At 46.1% G+C, this 19,206-nt stretch overlaps 1 protein-coding gene across 1 annotated transcript in view; it reads right to left on the reverse strand.

Moving 5' to 3' along the window:
- The window catches only part of CACNA1I (calcium voltage-gated channel subunit alpha1 I), a 73,276-nt gene that overhangs the window by 11,766 nt on the left and 42,304 nt on the right, over positions 1-19,206 (reverse strand). Inside the window, exons 16-26 of the mRNA XM_059726385.1 lie at positions 18,870-18,995; positions 17,409-17,498; positions 15,526-15,718; positions 14,171-14,322; positions 10,563-10,672; positions 9,455-9,588; positions 8,644-8,714; positions 4,054-4,132; positions 3,038-3,159; positions 1,851-2,195; positions 1,047-1,193 (exon numbers count right to left, since the gene is read on the reverse strand). Coding sequence (XP_059582368.1) covers positions 1,047-1,193; positions 1,851-2,195; positions 3,038-3,159; positions 4,054-4,132; positions 8,644-8,714; positions 9,455-9,588; positions 10,563-10,672; positions 14,171-14,322; positions 15,526-15,718; positions 17,409-17,498; positions 18,870-18,995 — 1,569 coding nt within the window. The remainder of the gene's footprint in view (positions 1-1,046; positions 1,194-1,850; positions 2,196-3,037; positions 3,160-4,053; positions 4,133-8,643; positions 8,715-9,454; positions 9,589-10,562; positions 10,673-14,170; positions 14,323-15,525; positions 15,719-17,408; positions 17,499-18,869; positions 18,996-19,206) is intronic.

Genomic DNA, 19,206 nt, shown 5'->3' on the forward strand with positions numbered 1-19,206 from the left:
TAGTTGGATACCTGACAGAGGAATCTACCAATGAGAGCACCGTTTGCCAAAATCACTGACTCATTTCAGTGACTAAAACTGTGGCATGTAAGTTAACTAGAGAGTGATGGTGATGATTAGTTGGATAACCTGAGATGTCACGACAACAATACTAAAGCATGAGCTGAGTTACAAAGACAACCTCAACCACCATCACAACCATTAGATGTAACAATCATGAATACTTTTATTTAATTAAAACTGAATTTCTCTCTGTGTGGCTTGCTCTTGGATTTTAAATGAGTTGTAACTAGATGAAGAGCCTGAAGGTTTATGGACAGGTTTACAAAGGCACCCAAGTGAATTAGGAGGACCTAAAAACAATAGGACAATGTGCCTAGCTCATGTAGGCGATTTTGAAATTCCCACCCTTACTAACAAAGCCATTTGTCAGCTAGAAGGATCCCCACAAAAAAAGAGACTCAAGAGACATTCTTAGAGGGTGAATTTATAATTAATTTTAACTCAAACTAATTAACAGATTTACTTCACAATCCAATCTTTACTCACAGATTATGGCCCTATTCAATGAGGCATTTATGTACTTACATGCTTAAGTCTCATTGACTTCAATGGGACTTAAGCAAGCATACATTTAGAATGAAGATTAATTGAGCCACAAATGCTGTAAATATGGGAAAGAGATGCTGCATCCTTTCCCAAACACAAAGAAGTTGAGTTTCTCCTTTACATGCAAAACTGAACGCAACCAGAGAGGCCTCCACAACAGTTCTCCAGCTCATTCTCTCCTGCCATCCTTCCTGAGACACCTGCCTCTCCTTCCATCTTTTCATCAATACAAACAAGCCTCCCGAGGCTAAGGACAGGCCAGTGTCTAATGCAGTATCAGAAGTGCACACTAGTAACAAACACAGGTAAAGCCTTCTGTCTAAGCCATCTATAGGAGCCAGGAGCATTGCCCAGGCAAGTCTCAAGTGTGTTGTCACATGGGCGCATCTGTGTGTTTGGTGGGGGGTTCCCCTCCCGCATCCTCGCCCGCAGGTTACCTCTTGCTTGTCATGGTTACACTTCTCGCACATGGCCGGCGAGGAGTAATGATGGAAGACGGAGCCCGATAGGTTATCGATGATCATTAACTCCCCGTCGAAGGAGTCCTTAATAATTAAAGAGACACTGTCCAGCCATAAGTTCTCCTAGGGGACAAGAAAGGGGGGAGGATGGGAGAAATTATTTTAAGAACCCAAAGTGTTTTTGCTTCAATGTTTTGTGTGAACTCAGGGCCAGGCTGCCACCCTTACTTGGGTAGAGTAGTACCTTCTGTACCAGCAACTTCACTGAATTCAATGGGGCTATCAAGAGGGCCTTAAGGTGGGTAAGGGAGGAAGAATTCAGCACTAAGTGCTCAGTACAAAGGAAGGACTGATATTACTAGCTGTCAGTGCAGACAGGCACTGTGTAAGCTTCCCTTTCAGCTCTACCAATACACCTTGCTCCTGTCCTGCAGCATTCCCTGCTATTCCAGTCCTGAGCTCCCCATGCAAAAACAGTCTGCTAATGCACCTTAATCTTAACAGGTAGCAACTGTCCTGAGCTTCAAGCCCTGATATTCCTGCATAGCTCTGCCAATTCACCTCTGAGTTATACTGCAGGACCCCCTGCTACCACAATCCTGGCCCCACACATTTCAACCAATGCACTGCTTCACCCAACCTAGAGCTGAATGCAAACCAGCCCTCTAGAGGTGGAAGAGTCCATATCCCATCACTGAGCTCTAGATCATCTTACACTGCTCTTCTTCTCCCCACTGCAACCTGCAGCAGTCTTGCTGGTAAGCACAAAGATCTACCCACCTGTGCTGGAGAGTAACATCTCATGCAAAGACGTCCTTCAGGGTCCACTCTCCCACCACCTCCTCCTCCACCACCTCCTCCACTTCCTCCCTGTCCTGAACTCGGTGAGCCCAAGCTGCGGGGGCACAACCCATGTGCCATCTCTAGCTCAATCTCAGCATCCATCTCGGCGTCTTCCTGTGCCTCTTTGTTGCTGTCATCCAGGTGTTTCATGAGCACAGCGACCACCACATTAATGAGAACAAACTGGGCAGTGAGCACAAAGCTAACGAAGTAGAGCGGTGAGATGAACTGCAAGTTGCTGAGGCAGCTCCGATCATCCTGGGTGCAGTCCCGCAGCGTGTCCTTGAGAAAAAGGTGAGAGGAAGTGGTGGAAAGGAGAAGGGAGGGAAAGGATGGCTTCAGACAAGCCTAAACTTGGCTGTTACCGCAGTCAAAAACCATAGAAATCAATGCCAGGCAGGACCAAGCTTCCTCAGGCCTCAGTGCTATCTGCGCATACAAAGTTCTCTGTGCCCATCACAGTTACAGGAAGTGAATCATGTTGGATGATCTCTGTTCTGCGTGCCAGAAGCATGTGCCCCACCTCCCACAGGCCTAAGGAGAAAATCTCTTCCAGACCTGTAAAGGTGGCCATCACTAATCTTATGCTTGTGAGCAAGATTCACTACAAGTGAGCACCTAATTCCAGTTCCATCTCAAGGCACCACCAATGTCCAAAGACCTGACCATTTTTCTCCCCTGAATTTAGGAAGATATTTATTGCTGAGTGACAGAACTTGCCCATGGGATAATACTTATATGTGCCTGGTGTTTTGAAGTCAGACGCTGTGTCCCTTGTAGCTCCAGTCATCATACCAAATACATACCCAATCAGTCTGGGTGGAGATCCCTATTGCATTGAATCTTTTCCCTCAGCCTGACTTCACAGTCACCCTGCTCCTTATGGACAGTCTGCAACTATGTCAGCCAGCTGACTGTAAGGCTAGGCCTTATCTAATATAGCAGGAGGTAGAATGCTTAACCACATGGTGTAATGGTTTGTTCTGGTGATCATTCCTACATTCCCCAACCTCCTTGCTACCATACCTCATCCGTCCTCACTCCAGTAGAGACGTCCCCACTCCAGTATAGAATTTCTCCTTCCCCAAGAGCAGAAAACTTTCTTCCCCTGAGGCTGAAGTTACCTTCATTATTCCATTCCAGTTGTCACCAGTGGAGACCTGGAAGAGCGTGAGGAAGGCCATCCCAAAGTTCTCAAAGGTGGCATGGCGGCTCATGCCTTCACAGGGGTTCTCATCATTGCATACTGAAAGGAAGAGATATGTAAACTGATCAAAGGATACACTGCTAGCTCTTGGAGCAGATGAGGGACTTGGAAGAAGGCTTTATTATCATTCTACTCTGAGATTCCTGGCTTTACACCCAGAAATCAGCACCAAATAGTCTCACATACTGTCTCATGGGCTGGCCTCATGCCAGGAATGACTGACCAGTGTTTGGGCACTGTGTATAAGTTTCAGATAAATGCCCAGCCCCAGAAAATCGAACAGTATAGCTCATTTCCCAGAGATGTCCAACTACTACATTAGTCCAAAACATTTATCTCCTCTGCTCCTTGATTTCTGTTTGTCTCTTGCAAAAGCTGACACTATTCACTACAGTTAATGAGTTTCTAAGGTATACTTTGCTACAGTCAGCAGTATAGCAAATGTGTCCAAGCCAGAAACACTTGGCATAATGATAAGGGGGTAAAATGCTGCACCCAGAACACTCAACAGCAGTTGTATCACTAAGGCTCTCACTTGCTTGGTGTGAAAGGATACTTCCCACTCCCTCTTTATTTAGTTGTATGAAAATCTTTGCCCACTGGAACATGATGGGGCAGACAAGAGGAGTGCACAAACTTTACTTCAGTCTTCCTTGTTGTTGTGGTTGACAAGTAGGGATCCACCAGGACAGTGTATGGAAAGGATAGGTTGGAGAATGAGAGAAAAAACCTCATTTTGAAGCATGCTTTTTGGGCAATAATACCTTTGGAGGACAATCCTATTATGCCAAACACCTGTTGAGAAGGATGAAAGTCACCAGAAAACTCAGCTTTTTTTAAAAAATCGGAGCTGAGTCTGGTGCCTTCTGAAAGGTTTCCATTCCTCTACAATTTTTGTGCCCCACCCAAGACGACTGCACTCTTGAAACTTACCCAGTTTTCCAAAGAGCTCCACTCCCAGAGCAGCATAGATGAAAAAAAGGAGCATGAAGAGCAGCCCAAGGTTCCCCACCTGAAACCAAAGCACAGGATGTCAACTTAATATAAGCCAAGCCAAACGAGGCAATGTTGGATCATATCAAGCCACCAAAGCAGTAGCATAACACGACCAAACATTTCTATTTGAAAAAGCTTATCGAACTAGTCCCTTGGCACCCAGGAGGTCACCAATGAAGGCACCAATCGTATTCCCACCACCCTTGGCTCCTGGGCCTTCCCACCCATGCATCAAAACCATCCAGGACATTCCCAGCTCTCTGAGCTCCACAACATGTTCTCTTTCCTTTCTAATCTATAGCCTTGGACTCTGGGCCAGAAAGCAACTTCCTTCAGGCCTATGTGACATAGTGAAGCCTATAATATGTTATTTATAAAGGCCAAAATATGACCCAAACTAAAGGTCGTGCCATGAAAAGCCCCCGCCCCACCCTACATAGATACCTAGCCTTTTCTGTTACCAGACACTGCCAAGTGGGAGTCATGTGGAAAGGCCTGGATGCTCATGCTTCAGCCCCTGTGGTGTATCAAGTAAAGGACTGTGGAGAACAAAGTGCTAGTCATAGGTAGGGGCTGAAAGGGGTAAGTGGGCACACAGGAAAGAAAAGAGTGAACCAAGGCTTTCTGAGGTGTATATGAAAGGGGAACTACAGAGAAGAGAGGCTGCTGGGAAATGAGGAAGTGGATCTGTGTATGGAACAGGAGAAGTAGGCAGCTAGGCAGAGCCCACTTCTGTACCCTGTCTGTCAATATGCAAAGGGACCCACAAGCTCCTGCTGCCTGGTGCATTATGAGGACAGCACCAGGAGCAATATGGGAAGCCATGCTTCATAGGTATCACAGCTTGCCTGTCCTCCTCCTACCGGCCTGGCCTGCCTCCCTGAGCCCCACAGCTGGGATGGTGGGATGCAAGGCAGGAGCAGAAAATACAAGTTGCTAATGTCAGTGGATAGCTCCTGTTGACAAAACTTGAGAGAAAGCAATGGATGAATAAGGATGGGGGAGGCAACTTGTACACATGTGGAGGTGTGATCATGGTAGGGGTATAACATGCAGTGGGAGAACTGGGCATGTGCCCTCAGTACCGCCTAAGGGAAGAGCATTGGAAGGATGAGGGGACAAGGCAGGGCTTACCACAGGGCTACTTGCTGCAACCTACCTTGCTGCTGCCTACCTGCTGCTTTGCCTGGCTGTGCTGGCACTTTCCAGCTCAAGAAAGCAGCCAGTTTGGAATGTGTGTCGTAGAGTGCAAGGAGTTCTGGGAATCATAGTCTTGTAGAGCAGGAGTGGAGTTTGCGGCTGTTGCGAGGAATGGGGAGGACAGAACTGCCACCAAATTCAGCACATTTTTTTGCCCTCTGGACACAGGCCTCAGCAACAAAAAATGGGGTGAAAGTTACCCCTTGGCAGCAACAAACTCCATTGCCAGTCTAGAGCATTATGATTCCCAGAACACTTTGCACTCCATGAGATTTGCCAGGCTCTCTGGCTGCATCTACATGTGCACTTTAATGCACGTTAATCTGTTTTAATGCTTAAAGCATTAAAGCATTAAAGCATTTAAGCATTAAAGCATCACTTAAAAAACACGCTATTTAGTTAATGCAGATTAAAATAGGCTAATGTGCATTAAGCATCACTTCAAAACTGTGCTCTTTAGTTAATGCACATTAAGACAGGCTAATGGGCATTTTCCTAGTACCTCACAATGGAGGTACTAGATTTAATGCACATTAATTAAAGGACACTAATGCATGTGTAGATGTGCTCTCCGTGTTGTTCCTGTGCCTGTAATTGATAAGGTAGGAGGAACTGCACTGGGAAGGGTGACTAAGACACATTTTTTTCTATGATACACCTCTGGACTATGGGTATATCTATACTGTGTCTGAGGCAATCTTTAGAGCACGGCTCTTGAACACACCCTGCCTACCCACTCCATCTCCACAGGTGCTGGTCCCTGTGGATGGCCCCTTGCTCTCAAGATCTCTGTCTCCAGAGTGCTTGAAAATGGTGGCTTCACTGCCTCATTTCTCAGATTGATGCATATGGAGCAGGAGTGAGCAGGCAGGGGGCACCTGAATGAGTAACTCAGGCAAGCAAGGTAGAGGCAGTATGGAAAGACCCTGTGGGTCTCTAGCCTTATAAAAACCCGAGAAGATCTGTTTTTCCCTTTTAAGAATTGCTGTGGAACAACCAAACCAGGGAGGGAATTCAAATAGGACAGTCACAGAAGCTGCATCTGTCATCAATAAGCCTAAATACCTTTTGGGTGTCTAATTGCAAAGAATATAAAGTAGAAGGTCTAAAGGAGAAGAGTGTGCAAGGGAAAGGAGGCCTCATTTTAAAATGCTTCTTCTGCCAAAGTCAATAAATCTTCAAAAATAATATTACAGATAATTCAATTGTCCCCTGAAGAGGGAACATGTAAAATATAGAGGCAAAATTCAACCACTTAAGTGCGAAACATAGGGATTTTAGTACCACTCCAAGTGTAGACTTTAAAATAACTTTAATTGTGGAGTGATTTTTGATTCCTCTTTTATGTGACTGTATTAGATTAAATCAACCTGTTATAGAAAGAACCAAGGGCTATCTGACAGGAAATGTCTCAATCATAGACTCCTTGGATACTGTAAGAATTAATAACAGCCTACTGTAGGCTCTAAGGAAATGCCTTGGGCCTCTGCCCTTTACATAATTATTTATGTGTGTGGAGTGTGTAGGGGTAGGCAAAAGAATCATCAGGGAAGGGGTCTTAGCAGAGAGGTGCTTTAAGGAAGACTGGAAAAAAAGCCAGGCAAGGCTCTTTGGGTAGATGTGATATCTTTTATTAGACCAACTAAATAGTTGGAAGAAAGTTCTTTACAAACTTCTGGGCACAAAAAGGCCTGAAGAAGGGTGTTTGTGCCCAAAAGCTTGCAAAGAACTTTTTTCCAACTATTTAGTTGGTCTAACAATAGGTATCACATCTGCCCAAAGAACTTTGCCTGCCTATGTCCTTAGACCAACACAGCTACAACCAACACTGAGAATAGCCAGGATTTCTCAAGAAAGAAGGAATAGTGAACTGATGGTCAAGGCACTGGAGATGGACTCTGAGGTCTGTCTTCAGTTCCCAGCTCCGCTACCTGCTCCTTATGTGATCCTGAGCAACATGCCTACTCTCCATGTGCCCCAGTTCTCCATCTGCTAAATGAAGATGATAACACTTTCCTTCTCTATTTAGCCCATAAACTCTTTGAGGCAGAAGCTGTCTTGGTGCATCTTAAAGCATCTAGCACAACAGGGAGCTGGTCTCAGTTGGAGCCCTTAGCTGCTCCTATAACAGATAAATCACACTAATAATAAACAGATGGAGATCAGATGAAGATCAGAATTCAGCAAAGATCAGAAACTATTTTTTTCTTGTGACATGTAATTCCACTTAATTCAGGACATGGATTTAGTGACACCAATATCAGAAGTAAATTCTGGCATAACTACTTGTGCTGTTCCCAGACTGATTTTCAGCCCTCATTCATGAACACTGACACATTATCTGATAAATCAACTGACAAATGCCTGTACATTTTGAGATTGTGTAGGATAGCTGTCTGCTATAGACCTGCTGAAGGAATGATCTGATCTATGATCAATAGAGCTACTTGCTGCCATTATTCCTTTCTTAACAATTCTCTCTTGAGGATCCAAGGGAAAGGAGAACTATCTCTCTGGCTGCTCATCCCTCAGGAGGGCTTCCCCTTGGTGAGCTTGTGGCCTGTGTAAGACAGCGTGTCAATATCTCACTCTAAAACAGCTGTCTCTCACAGCTCATGAAATCCTTCCATCTCACTGTCTTTAGGAGACATTTAGTGGCATGCTGTGTGAACCACAACAGACAGCATCACTGCTTCTCATGAGACCAGGGGCTCAAAATCACACAGGGACCAATTGGTAGAACAGTGCAAATAAAAAAGAAGAAAGAATAAAAGAAAGGACAAAAGAACTGCATGGCACTAAGTAAGAATGGGAGTTTTAAAGGACGGTGTAGCGGTAAGCAAGAATAGGAGTTATGGGAGTGTGACAAATATAGTACGAAAGAAAGAGAACAGTGGAAAGGAAGCACTTGTGGGAAAGAATGAGGAGGCCAAAAAGAGAGAGTCCCCAAAAGGCTTTCTCCCTTCCAAGATGGCCACAACTCACTCTCCATTTTCATACTGAATGAGTGTATGGAAAGAGACCGGTGAATAGCAGCAAGTGGGAAGTGGTGGCTAGAAATCAAACAGGTAAGCAGGCCTCACTCAGAAATGAAGCCCTACTTAATTAAAAAGCAATGCAGTGTTATAGAATTGTGGGCTGATGAGCCAGAAAGAAAGGAATAGCCCCACGTGGCTGGCATGACAACCTTCTGGCATGTCCCTATGGCAGACCTCGGCACTAACCTGGAGCACTCAGTAGACAGTCTCTGATTCTAAGTGTCCCAAGGACATGGATAGGGAAACTGGTTCTGAAAGGGAGATCTTTGGAGAAGCTGGTTTCTTTTACCTGGGGCAGAGCTTGCACAACTGTGTCCAGCAATGCTCGCATCCCTGTGGCCATCTTCAGAAGCTTCAGAACTGGCCCAGAAAACAAAAAAGAATGGCACTCAGTGCTGGATCATAAGGGAGAGAAATTTGCTTTTAATGCCAAGGCCACTCGCAGTAGCACACCGTTTGGTTGTTCTGTCTGTCCCCTCCACAAACTGATCCACCAACCAACATCTCACCACTTCTTCAGCTGCGACTCTTTGGACTTCCTTCCTCCCATGACACCTCCACTCTAACCCATCCCTCTTCATACCAACTTCGCCTTCTCTCCCATCCTCTGCACAGCCTGGATCCTTCCATTCCACTCATACATACCCTGCTCCTAGTGCTCCTCCTCCTCCTCACAATTCATGTCACCTTTCTGTCCTTTTCCAATTCTATACCCCCAAACACCCCCAGCATTCCTTTGTCTTTCGACTATTTACTAATGCATCTCAGGGAAATATTGACCATTCCAGGGCAAACCAGGTCGGGCCTTGGCCCCCTCTGTGAAAACATCAGTAACTTTTGCCCCACTAACAAAAAAGCAGCAAGAATTTGCTTCTCACTAAAATCTGTCAATTATTTTGATCCCTCTCACTCAGTGAAACCTACTGTTGCATGTAAACATCAGGTTAAGGGCAGCTGGGAGATAGTCCAAGCTACCATGGCCTTTCAGGATTACAGGTCTGAGAAGCCATATGGTGAGCTGGACCCACAACCAGTACACTCTGTCACACAACTGGTTGGGGTTGTCTATAACCTCTGCCTCCAGCCAGTCTCTCTCTCACCCCGGGCAATGCGCAGAACCCTCATGATGCGGATGATAGTAGGGTTGATGGGGAGAGCTGCATTGATCTCAATCTCCTCCAGTGTGATGCCCATGACAGAAAGCAACACAATAGCCAGGTCCAGCTGGTTCCACCTTAAAGAAAAAAGGAAAGGTAAAATGGAGATTTTCTGCTTCTTTGAAAGGGAAAGAGCAGTTTCTTTCTCGCAAAAAATCCCTCAACTCATAGAAACATGGAAAAACAGGGAAGAAAAGGATGTCAAGAGATCATCTACTTCAGAGATGGCCAACCTGTGGCACAAGTGGCATGGACAGTTTCTGTGTGGGACATGTAGATCAGGGAGGGGGAAGACAGTGCAGCAGCAGAAGGGCCAGGGAGCAGAAAGCAGAGCAGCAGATCAGATAGGGGAATGGGTTTGGAGTGACACTCAGAGAGGGCACAGGGCTTAATTTGTGACACACCTGCTAGAAAGGTTGGCCCCAACTGATCTAGTTTAGTCCCTAAACCAGCCTGAACGAATGTTTATTTGACCTGCCTTTACAAACTTCCAATGACAGAGACTTGACAGCCTCGCAGTAAGTCTGAGTGACAGATGTAACCTAATGCAGTTGATGCCTAACTCTTCCCTATTGTGCTTTCTGCACCAATAAAATCAGTGGACTCCAGCATGAGGCAGCCACTGTACAGCTCTTAGTGTTTATTGGATATCTCTCTGTTATGTTGATGGTGTTGTTTGCAAGCTCCTTTGGGCATACAGCAGGGCAGTCTAGGCAACTTGCTACAGTTCCAGAGGCATGAAGAGATAGATGCCTGGTCATTTGAGCTGGGGAGTCCACTGTCCAAGGCAACTGGATGCGGTCTCTAACTGCATCAATGCCTTGTGTACTGTAGGCTACAAAAACTAGAGTGGCTTTAACCAAGCTAGTCTGATGGGCCACCTGGGTTGGGCAGAACTTTAACCCTTTGTTTTGAGTAGATCTTTGCAACTCAGACTCAGGTGACAACAATGGGGCACTGTGCTACAGGATTCCATTACAGATCCCTCCCCAAAGCCCCTACCCCCAAATTGACCACCCTCACAGCATGACATACATGTCCTGCTGCTCACCTGTCTTTGAAGAATCGCCGCAGCCCAAATGCCACCAGCTTCAGAACTGCCTCCAGCACAAAGACGGTTGTGAACATGTAGTTGCAATACTTCAAAGCTGTCTCTAGAGACTGTGGATGGACAGAAAGGGGTAAAGAGGAGGAGAATGAGAGGCATTAGCTGCATGCCTGCTTGGGACATCTCTGACTTCCGGCCTGGACCCATTTATATGTTTTGACTGATTAGGAATTAACAAGGGATGGAGATGGGAGAGGGGCTGCTGTATCCCATCCCGCATCTGCTTGACAGTTTGGTCCCATTTACCACAGGTGGCCATCAAACTGCAGTCCCATCCCATGGAGCCCTCAACATACCCTGCTGTTCACTCCTTGAACTATTCAGCACAATGGACCAGCTTTGGGAAGGAAGGTGGAGTGCAGGGAGTTAACAACGCATTGTCACCCAGCCCCACTGGCACCCACAGCATAGGCTCTGTGAGATGCTGCCCTATAAATAGCTCTGAGAAATCTACTGCAAGGGAGAGAGTCAGAGAAGATGCTCTGAGGAGAGAACCTATGGCTGGATGACCATCACCTTTGGGGACAGGAACACCATGGCTGGGATTGGGCTTGTTTTTGCTTATTGCCACCGTTGCAGCCACTGTGATGATCATCAGAGGGTTTATGTTAATGGCATGTAGCACTTTTATGGCACCTTTTTTGTCAGAAGACCATAAAGTGGTTAGCTCAGTGATTTTTCAATAGGAATGCTGCAATACCCTGATCCTTTTTATAGATTTCATAGACATTTGGGCTGGAAGGGACCCCAGAGGATCATTGAGTCCAGCCCCCTGCCCCAGGGGCAGGAAGTCAGCAGGGATCATAGGATCCCAGCAAGATAAGCATCCAAATGTGTCTTGAAGGCATTCAAAGTGGGTGCTTGAACTGCCTCCGGCAGCAGGCTATTCCAAACCTTGGGGGCTCGGACAGTGAAGAATTTCTTTCTTATGTCCAGCCTGAATCGGTCGCGGCAGAGTTTGTGACCATTTGATCTTGTCATCCCTTGGGGCGCTCTGGTGAACAGACGTTCCCCCAGATCCTGATGAGCACCCCTGATAAATGTATAGGTGGCTACCAGATCACCCCTGAGCCTGCGCTTTTCCAAGCTGAAAAACCCCGTGGCTCTCAGCCTCTCATCATAAGGTCTGTTTTCCTGACCTCTGATCATGCACATGGCTCTCCTATGCACCCTCTCAAGCTTCTCCATATCCTTTTTGAATTGTGAAGCCCAAAACTGGATGCAATACTCCAGCTGCAGCCTCACCAAGGACAAGTACAATGAGAGAATGAAGTTCCGGGATTTGCTTGAGAAGCATCTATGGATGCAAGCCAGCGTTTTGTTTGCTTTACTAGCCTTTTAAGAGTACCTGGCCCCTGTGGAAGGAGGTAAGCATGCCACACTCACCTGTGGCTGCCCCCTCCTGCACCTCAGCAGACCCTGCATTGGCCGCATGTTGCAGCATGCTCTGCTGCGTGTGGGGGGACACGCAGTCAGAACCTCACTTTTCAGCCCATTATTTCCCCCAGCTCCTCACAGGCTCCCAGAACTGGAGGGATGGGCTGCTGGGGCAGATGGCTCCTCCCTGGCATGTAAGTCCCTGGAGAAGCAGCACATAGCAGTGGGAGTTTCCCTTTCCCAGTCAGGTACAGAGTGGGGGTAGGGAGAGAGTCCCCTTCCCCATTCCCACCTCCTGGGTCTTATGTGTCCTGTTGCTCATCCCGCTGCCCTCCAACCCCTTCAGCATCCCTTATGTGCCACATGTGCCCAGCACCACATCCCTGCTAGCCAGGTGTGCCTGGGCTCTGTTTGTTGTGGTCCCAGAGCTGGAATTCAGGGAGGATCACCCTGGGATAGCTAATGGAAGAAAATGGCCTGCTGATTCCCAGTCCTCAGCAGTGACCTGGATCCATGTGTAGGGAGTTCAGGTACCTCACTGGGAACAAATGTGTGCAGGACCAGGCAAAGCTAGGGAAGAGCTCCCAATGGCAGCACTAAGGGGTGTATATTATACTTATATTTTATATTATGTCATAATATATCAATGCAATTAATTAATAAGCCATTAATTAATAGTATAATGATACTGTCTATATCATAATACTGGTACTATGGTATGTTAGTTTTTTAAACAGGGTGCCACTACATTCTGAAAACTAACAGAGGGGTGCCTTAAGTCGAGGCTAAAAGGCAAAAAAACTGAGAACCAGTGGCTTAGTATTAATTAGGGAACCAATAGTGAATAGTAAAGCTTTCCAATAGGCCTGTATGACTATCCTTGTTTTACAGATGAGGAAACTTAGGCAAAGGGAAGATAAGTGACTTACCAAAGACTAGGGTTTGACATGTGAGAGAGAAGGGATAAAGTTGGCTAATTTCTGCTGGGTGAAATAAGGGACATTGTGAAGATGCAGGAAGGTGGTTCAAGAACAGGAATAAAAGGTATCAAAATTAGAAAGAAACTAAGCTGGTCTAGAGGCAAAACTTGGCAGTGTATTTAAATAATGATGTATAGGTTCTGTCCCCCATTACAACCAGGGCTACCTCTAATGTAACCAACACCAGATAAAAGAACAGAGATGTTGCATTAAACCATTCAGGAAACTACAAGAGGTCTTCTGGAAAGGAAGGGTGGTTCCCTGGGTCTGAAATGCTATGAAACATATGTAGCAATGAGTGGGCACCTTCACAAAGAGAGAGCAAGCCCCTTTTCTAGGCAGGCAGTTTATACGTCTTGCCCCAGGAGCCTCTGTAACTTTACCAGAAGTGCTGAGGATTCACAATCACTCCCACTTCAAATATTAAGCTCTCACAGGCCTTAAGGTCCTTTGTTATGGTCACACTCCTTCCAGATGAGGGAAACTCATCAGCTTTTGTCTACAGTGCTTCTCTCATGGAAGAAATGTGGCTGAGTGAGAAGTTCCCTTCCCCTACCCAAGCACTAAATGTGCTAGCCCCGATGCACTCCCAGATCATCCCAATCAGTGGTGGCAAGAGAACTGGACCAACAAAACTGGATTTTGATCAATCTCCTAGGAGAGCAAAAACTTGAAAATCTTTAGGCCTCCTACTATCCTCCACAGCTCTCCCTGTTGAGGCCCAGCGGAAAACACAAAGAGAATAAGACCCAGACTCAGCTTGACTCACTCTGATAGCAGGGAAAGTAAAAACTCCCCCATCTATGACTCCTGTGTGTTATGGTGAACTATAACAGATGCAGCAGTAGCAAAATGACTTGATCATTATTTGTCCATTGCTTCAGGCAGGTGATGTTGACAGGGTAAGGAGGGGAAGATACAAAGGAAAGGTTTGATGAGGGGGGAGGTTAAAGAAGATGAGTGAATATAAAGGATTCCTTGGGGTTGTAATTTGTTCCCCTCTGCAAAGCATGATGGGAGAATCTTCATTTCTAACTCAGTCTCTAATGGTTGCTCAATTTTACGCTCTTTTGACCCCTTATGTGACTTGCTGCATAAGGGAGAAAATGTCAAGTTTTTCTCTTTTGGTTAAAGGAGGATAGAAAAAAAATGGGGATGTGGGGATAGGATTTATAATCTCTTGAACTCACTCACCACAGGCTGGTTGTAGTGCTCCAGGGACATGGTGACGACGTTGAGGCAGATGATGAAGGTGATGAAGATGTCCAAGTAGTGGCTGGTGCAGACTGAATGGATGAGGAGGCGGACAGGGCAGTAGGAGGCATAGTATGGCAAACGCTGCGCTTCTTTAAAGGGAGAAGTTAAAAAGAGAGAGAGAGGAAGATACAGAAGAGAGAGAAAAATAAGAAAGGGGAGTGGGAAAGAAAGTGGGGAGAAGAATAGATGATACAAAGAGAAAGAGAGAGAGGGAACAGTAGAAACAGAAAAAGGAAAGGAAAGAGATAGGGGAGATAGAAAGAAGAAGAAGAAGAAAATAAAAGAATGCGAAGAAAGAACATAGAAAAGGAGGGGAAAAAGAGGGTGTAAAAGGAAGGAGAAGAAAAGAAGAGGGGGTGGGAGTGATAGAAAGAATTTGTTAATTTTGTGTTTGTGGGAATGGCACTACATCAGCATTTCATGCCTCAGCAAATTAAGATCACAAATGATAAAAGGGAGCAGATGGCTCCAGGAAAGGCCCAGGGGGTGGCACAACGGAGAGAAAAGACTGAATCAGAGGAAGGAAAATGCATGCCTGTGGGCTGGGAAAGGAGGAGAGTGATCAGACAGGATCTCTGGGGCAGGGGTAAATAGGAGTGATTCCAGGAACAACCATGCACTTGTGAAGCGTCTCTCACCAGATCACAGAGAACAGAAGCATGGGGGAGTCTCACTGGGGAGAGGACTCATCCAGTTCCAAGGGAACCTTGGAACTGATGAGTGAAACCACTGTGCAGACAGAAAAGGACCAGGATCACAGCAGAGATGCCGCTGTCTTCTTCTTTTTTATGCCCCTTTGATTTAAATGGGAGGTGGAGTAATGTAGGAGTCCTCTACACTCGCTGGTGCTGCAGAGTTCCCTGAAGGGTGACTCTGAATCATGGAGGTATGAAGGTGTGTGCATGTGCGTGCATGTGTGTGCACGTTTGGGGAGGTCAGGTTCCTGCTAAAGAGCACACAGAGAAGCAAAAACACTTCTTTGAGCATTACTATTTCAGAAACAAAGTGTGAAAAAAACAGCCACCCATCCCAGTGTGTCCCCAGGTGGACTGCAGGCCCCTTGCCCCTTCCTCTGCCACAGGCTGCTCATATTCTGGTTCTAGAGAGTAGCTGGCTGGGAGGGTGCCACAGCACCACAGCAGGGGTGTCCCACTGAGTGGAGAGCAATGCTGAGGGCTGGGGTCTATATGCCAATATACAGAAACCAGTTGATAAGAAAAAAAGAAGAGGAGAAGGTTTTTCTCAAAAAACCTTGGCCTACGAACCAACCAAACACTTAGGCTGTGCCTTACTCCTGCGCTTCTTCTCCAGGCGCCTCAGCCGCTTCTCTTCCCGCCGGCGTGCTTCCTCGGCTTCCTGGTGCTGCCGGCATTTGTGGAAGTTCTCCACCACTACCCCCACAAACATGTTGAGGACAAAGAAGCTGACAATGAGGAGGAAAGAGATGAAGTAGAGGAGCATCCAGGGGTTATTGTTGGTCACTGGCTAGAGGAGAAGGAAGAAAAGGTCATTATTGTTTGCCTGGAAATCAGAGGCGGGATTCTGAAAACGAGGAAGGTAACACACTGGGACTTGCTGAGAGCCAGGAATGGAACTAAGATAACGAGGGAGACAAACCAGAGACTGTGAGTGGCTGGCTAGATGTCAGGGGGTGAGGTTATGAGAATGTGGGAGGTTATGATTACAACTGGCTTTTTGGGAGACAGGGTTAAGATTGTGAAAAAGAGAGGAGGTTTGTGATTAGCTTGTTGGGAGTTAGGAGCTAGGGTTACAAAAAAGAGGAAAGGGAACAGCTCTCTGCAATTGGCTGGGTGGATCTTAGAGGGGCAAGATTATGAAACTGAAGAGAGGAGCCACAAGTGGACGGAGTGACTGGAAGTCAAGCACAAGACTATAGTAATATATAGCACTCAGGCTGCTGCCTTGGAAATGCAAATGCAATCCCAGGAAAAGAGCAAGTGGGCAATTAAAACATCATAAAGTGTAAAAGATAAGTAGTGGAAAACTGTGCTGGGCAGAGGGAAATCAATTCCACATCTAAGGGGTTATGGGAAGGTCGTGTCTGAAAGCAGCTGTCATTGGGTGCATCTACACATGCAATTACTGTGCCTGAATAAACTCCGGCACAGTTTGCGTCTGAGTTTACTGCTCCCCAGAGCAGTGTTTACATGTGCGCCAGGGACTGCAGCATGTTGAGCCAGGGTGGCAGAGCACCAGCTGGCAGGAAGCTGAGGGGGGGTTGGAAATCAGCCTGCCAGCCCAGAGCTGCTCCCCCCCAGCTCAACATGCTGCATAGATACTGGCTAGGGCACGAAGGTGCTAACGTGCGGGGTTAGCCAGCAGATAGCTCCTGCACTGTAGCACCCTTGTGCCCCTGCCAGCCCGGTCACCATCTACACGTGCGTTGTGGTGAAGTAAAACACTCTGCCACAAGACAGTACTTGTATCTGGTAGTACTATCCTATGCCAGTTAATTAGTTTACTCTGATGTAATAGCATTGCATGTGTAGATGCTGACATTTTACTGTGGAGTTAATTAGGCAACTCCACAGTGTCTCATGTAGACATGTCCATTTAGGTTTAAAGAAAAAGGAGACCTTGAATTTAACTAGGTGTCTTACCACTGAGGACTTCAAGTCCTCAACAAGTTGTCTACTGTAGAGTGTAGAGGGTAAGTGTAACATCACCTTGAAGGCTCAGTCCTGTGCTGCTGTAGTGTATGGTAGAGGTCTGACCTTGCTTTACTCAAGTCATTGCCAGTTTGGCCATTGGGGCAGCACTGAGACTTAGCTACAAACAGCAGAGAATTTCTGCTTAAAGGAAACTGAAGTAGGCAGCTGTAGGTCAGGAGGGTACATCATGTCAGGAGAGACACTGCTGAAAAGTCATCACAGATAAAAAAAACACCCAGTCTGACAACTCTGCAAAAGGGTTAAAAGGTAAAATCTGGAATAAATACTTGGCATGTTAGCCACAAACACACATCCCTGTGCACAAAGAGCATGGGCATGACCTACCAGCACTTAAGCAAATAAGAAGGAGGGATCAGAACAACTCTGTAAAATGCTATTGGATGAAGACGAAATAGGAAAATGTAGCCAATATATTATGCTTTCACGCTACTACCTGAAAGAAGTCTGAGTCACACAATATACTTAGAAGAAGGTCTCTATACCTGCTGGTCAACAGCCACAGCATCTAGTCCATTATACATAATATTGACCCAACCATCTTTGGAGGCCAGAACAAAGAGAGACATCAGAGCCTGGAACACATAAAAATAAATCAAATGTAGGGTGCATGTAGATGAAGGGGGTGGGGAAAATTTAGTTTTTAAATTCTTACATTCAAACAGAATTAAAATTCTCATTCTCATTGTGGTGACAACCTGCTCTTTTGAACATGTATGGAGAAGGGAGACATTAGGCCATGAATGTGGGAACTGAGCTGCCAAAAGAGAAAGACCTTCAGGAAAGTCTGCTCTTTTATGGGAGTGGAGCAAAAAGCTGTCCCTCCCCAGAGAAAACCAACTTAGCAATACATTGCCTCAGGTGAGTGAGTTAGAAAAATAGAAAACCACAGCATAACATGCCTGCTGCTTTTTTGTGAAAATATATAAATGCTGGGATGTTCATGAGAGAGAACCAGTGAGATCTACAGGAGCCAGGACAGCTCTTACAAACACAGTGACAACACACCCACCAACCACTCCTGCCTGCTAGGGGGAAAGTCTCCTTGCTGAGAAATCAGCATGTCAAGGAGACAGGAGGGAGGATTTTCACTCTTGTAGACCTCTTGTCGGTGGAGCCTAAGAGGTGGTAGACGTTCAGAATACAAATACAGTGGGTGCGTCTATATGTTCATTAATCCACTTTTGCTAACGCGCAGTAAATTTAGTACCTCCATTGTGAGGTACTAGAAAAAGGTGCATTAGCCTATTTTAATGGGCATTAGCAAAAGCCCACAGTTTTTTTGTGATGCTTTAATACATATTAAAATAGGCTAATGTGCATTAAAGCGCACATGTAGATGAGCCCAATGTGATGTAAACAGGGGCATAAGGATTGCATATTAAAGGTCTGATTTTCCTCTGGTCTTTAATTCCACTGACATCAATGGAGCTCCCTTTGCAGGTAAGAGGCCCTTACAGGCTGAAGTCTGGCATTGTTGACACAGGTGCAGCTCATAGGGAAGCTCAGGGAAGGAATTCCTGCATAAGTGAACACAGAACTCATCCCAAGGCAAGTGATCATCAGAAACAAGGTGTTACTTGAATGTTGAGAGAGTTCAGGAAGCTTCAAGAAATAGCTCTACTAGGAGGGCATAAGGTAAAGCAAATCCTTCCCCCCCCCTTTTATCTTAAATTCAGATGAGTTTCTTGATGCATTGTCTCTCCTTTTCTCCTCTCTTGGCATATAAATATCACTTACACAGACCCACAAGTTACCCTGATATAGCATGAATGCCCATTTCTAAGTAGCCTCTACTTCAGGTTGAAAGAGCATGTTTTGGAACGTTCCTCCCCACCCGCTTGAACTAGAAACTGGAATTGGCCTTGAAGAGAGAGAGACACAGGATGCCAGCATGTAGCAACAATTTACCCAAGGGGAGGGGTCTTGGAGAGTCCCACACTTACCTGCCCCAGGTTGTCGAAGTTGTACTTGTGGTGTACCCATTTGTAATTGGCAGCCACACAGTCAGACCTGTTGGTGATGTTACGGATGTCAACACCTAGGCAGTGGTAGAACTTCCCTTTGAAGAGCTACAAGATGGAAGGTGACTTGGTCAGTGAGTTTCCTTCAGGTTTTCCCAGTATTGCCAGACAGGAAGCAGTGGAAGGCTTCTGAGCCTGGGAGCAGGACACACGGCCTTTACCTCCAGGCTGCTGATTGCAGTTTGGTTCCAAGTCAGTGGTAACTGAATGTTGTCACTATCTGATAGCCATGGGGTGAGCTGCTGGTGCTGAATTGAAA

This window comes from Alligator mississippiensis, chromosome 4 (genome assembly GCF_030867095.1).
Source record: "Alligator mississippiensis isolate rAllMis1 chromosome 4, rAllMis1, whole genome shotgun sequence".
NCBI classification, from domain to species: Eukaryota; Metazoa; Chordata; order Crocodylia; family Alligatoridae; genus Alligator; species Alligator mississippiensis.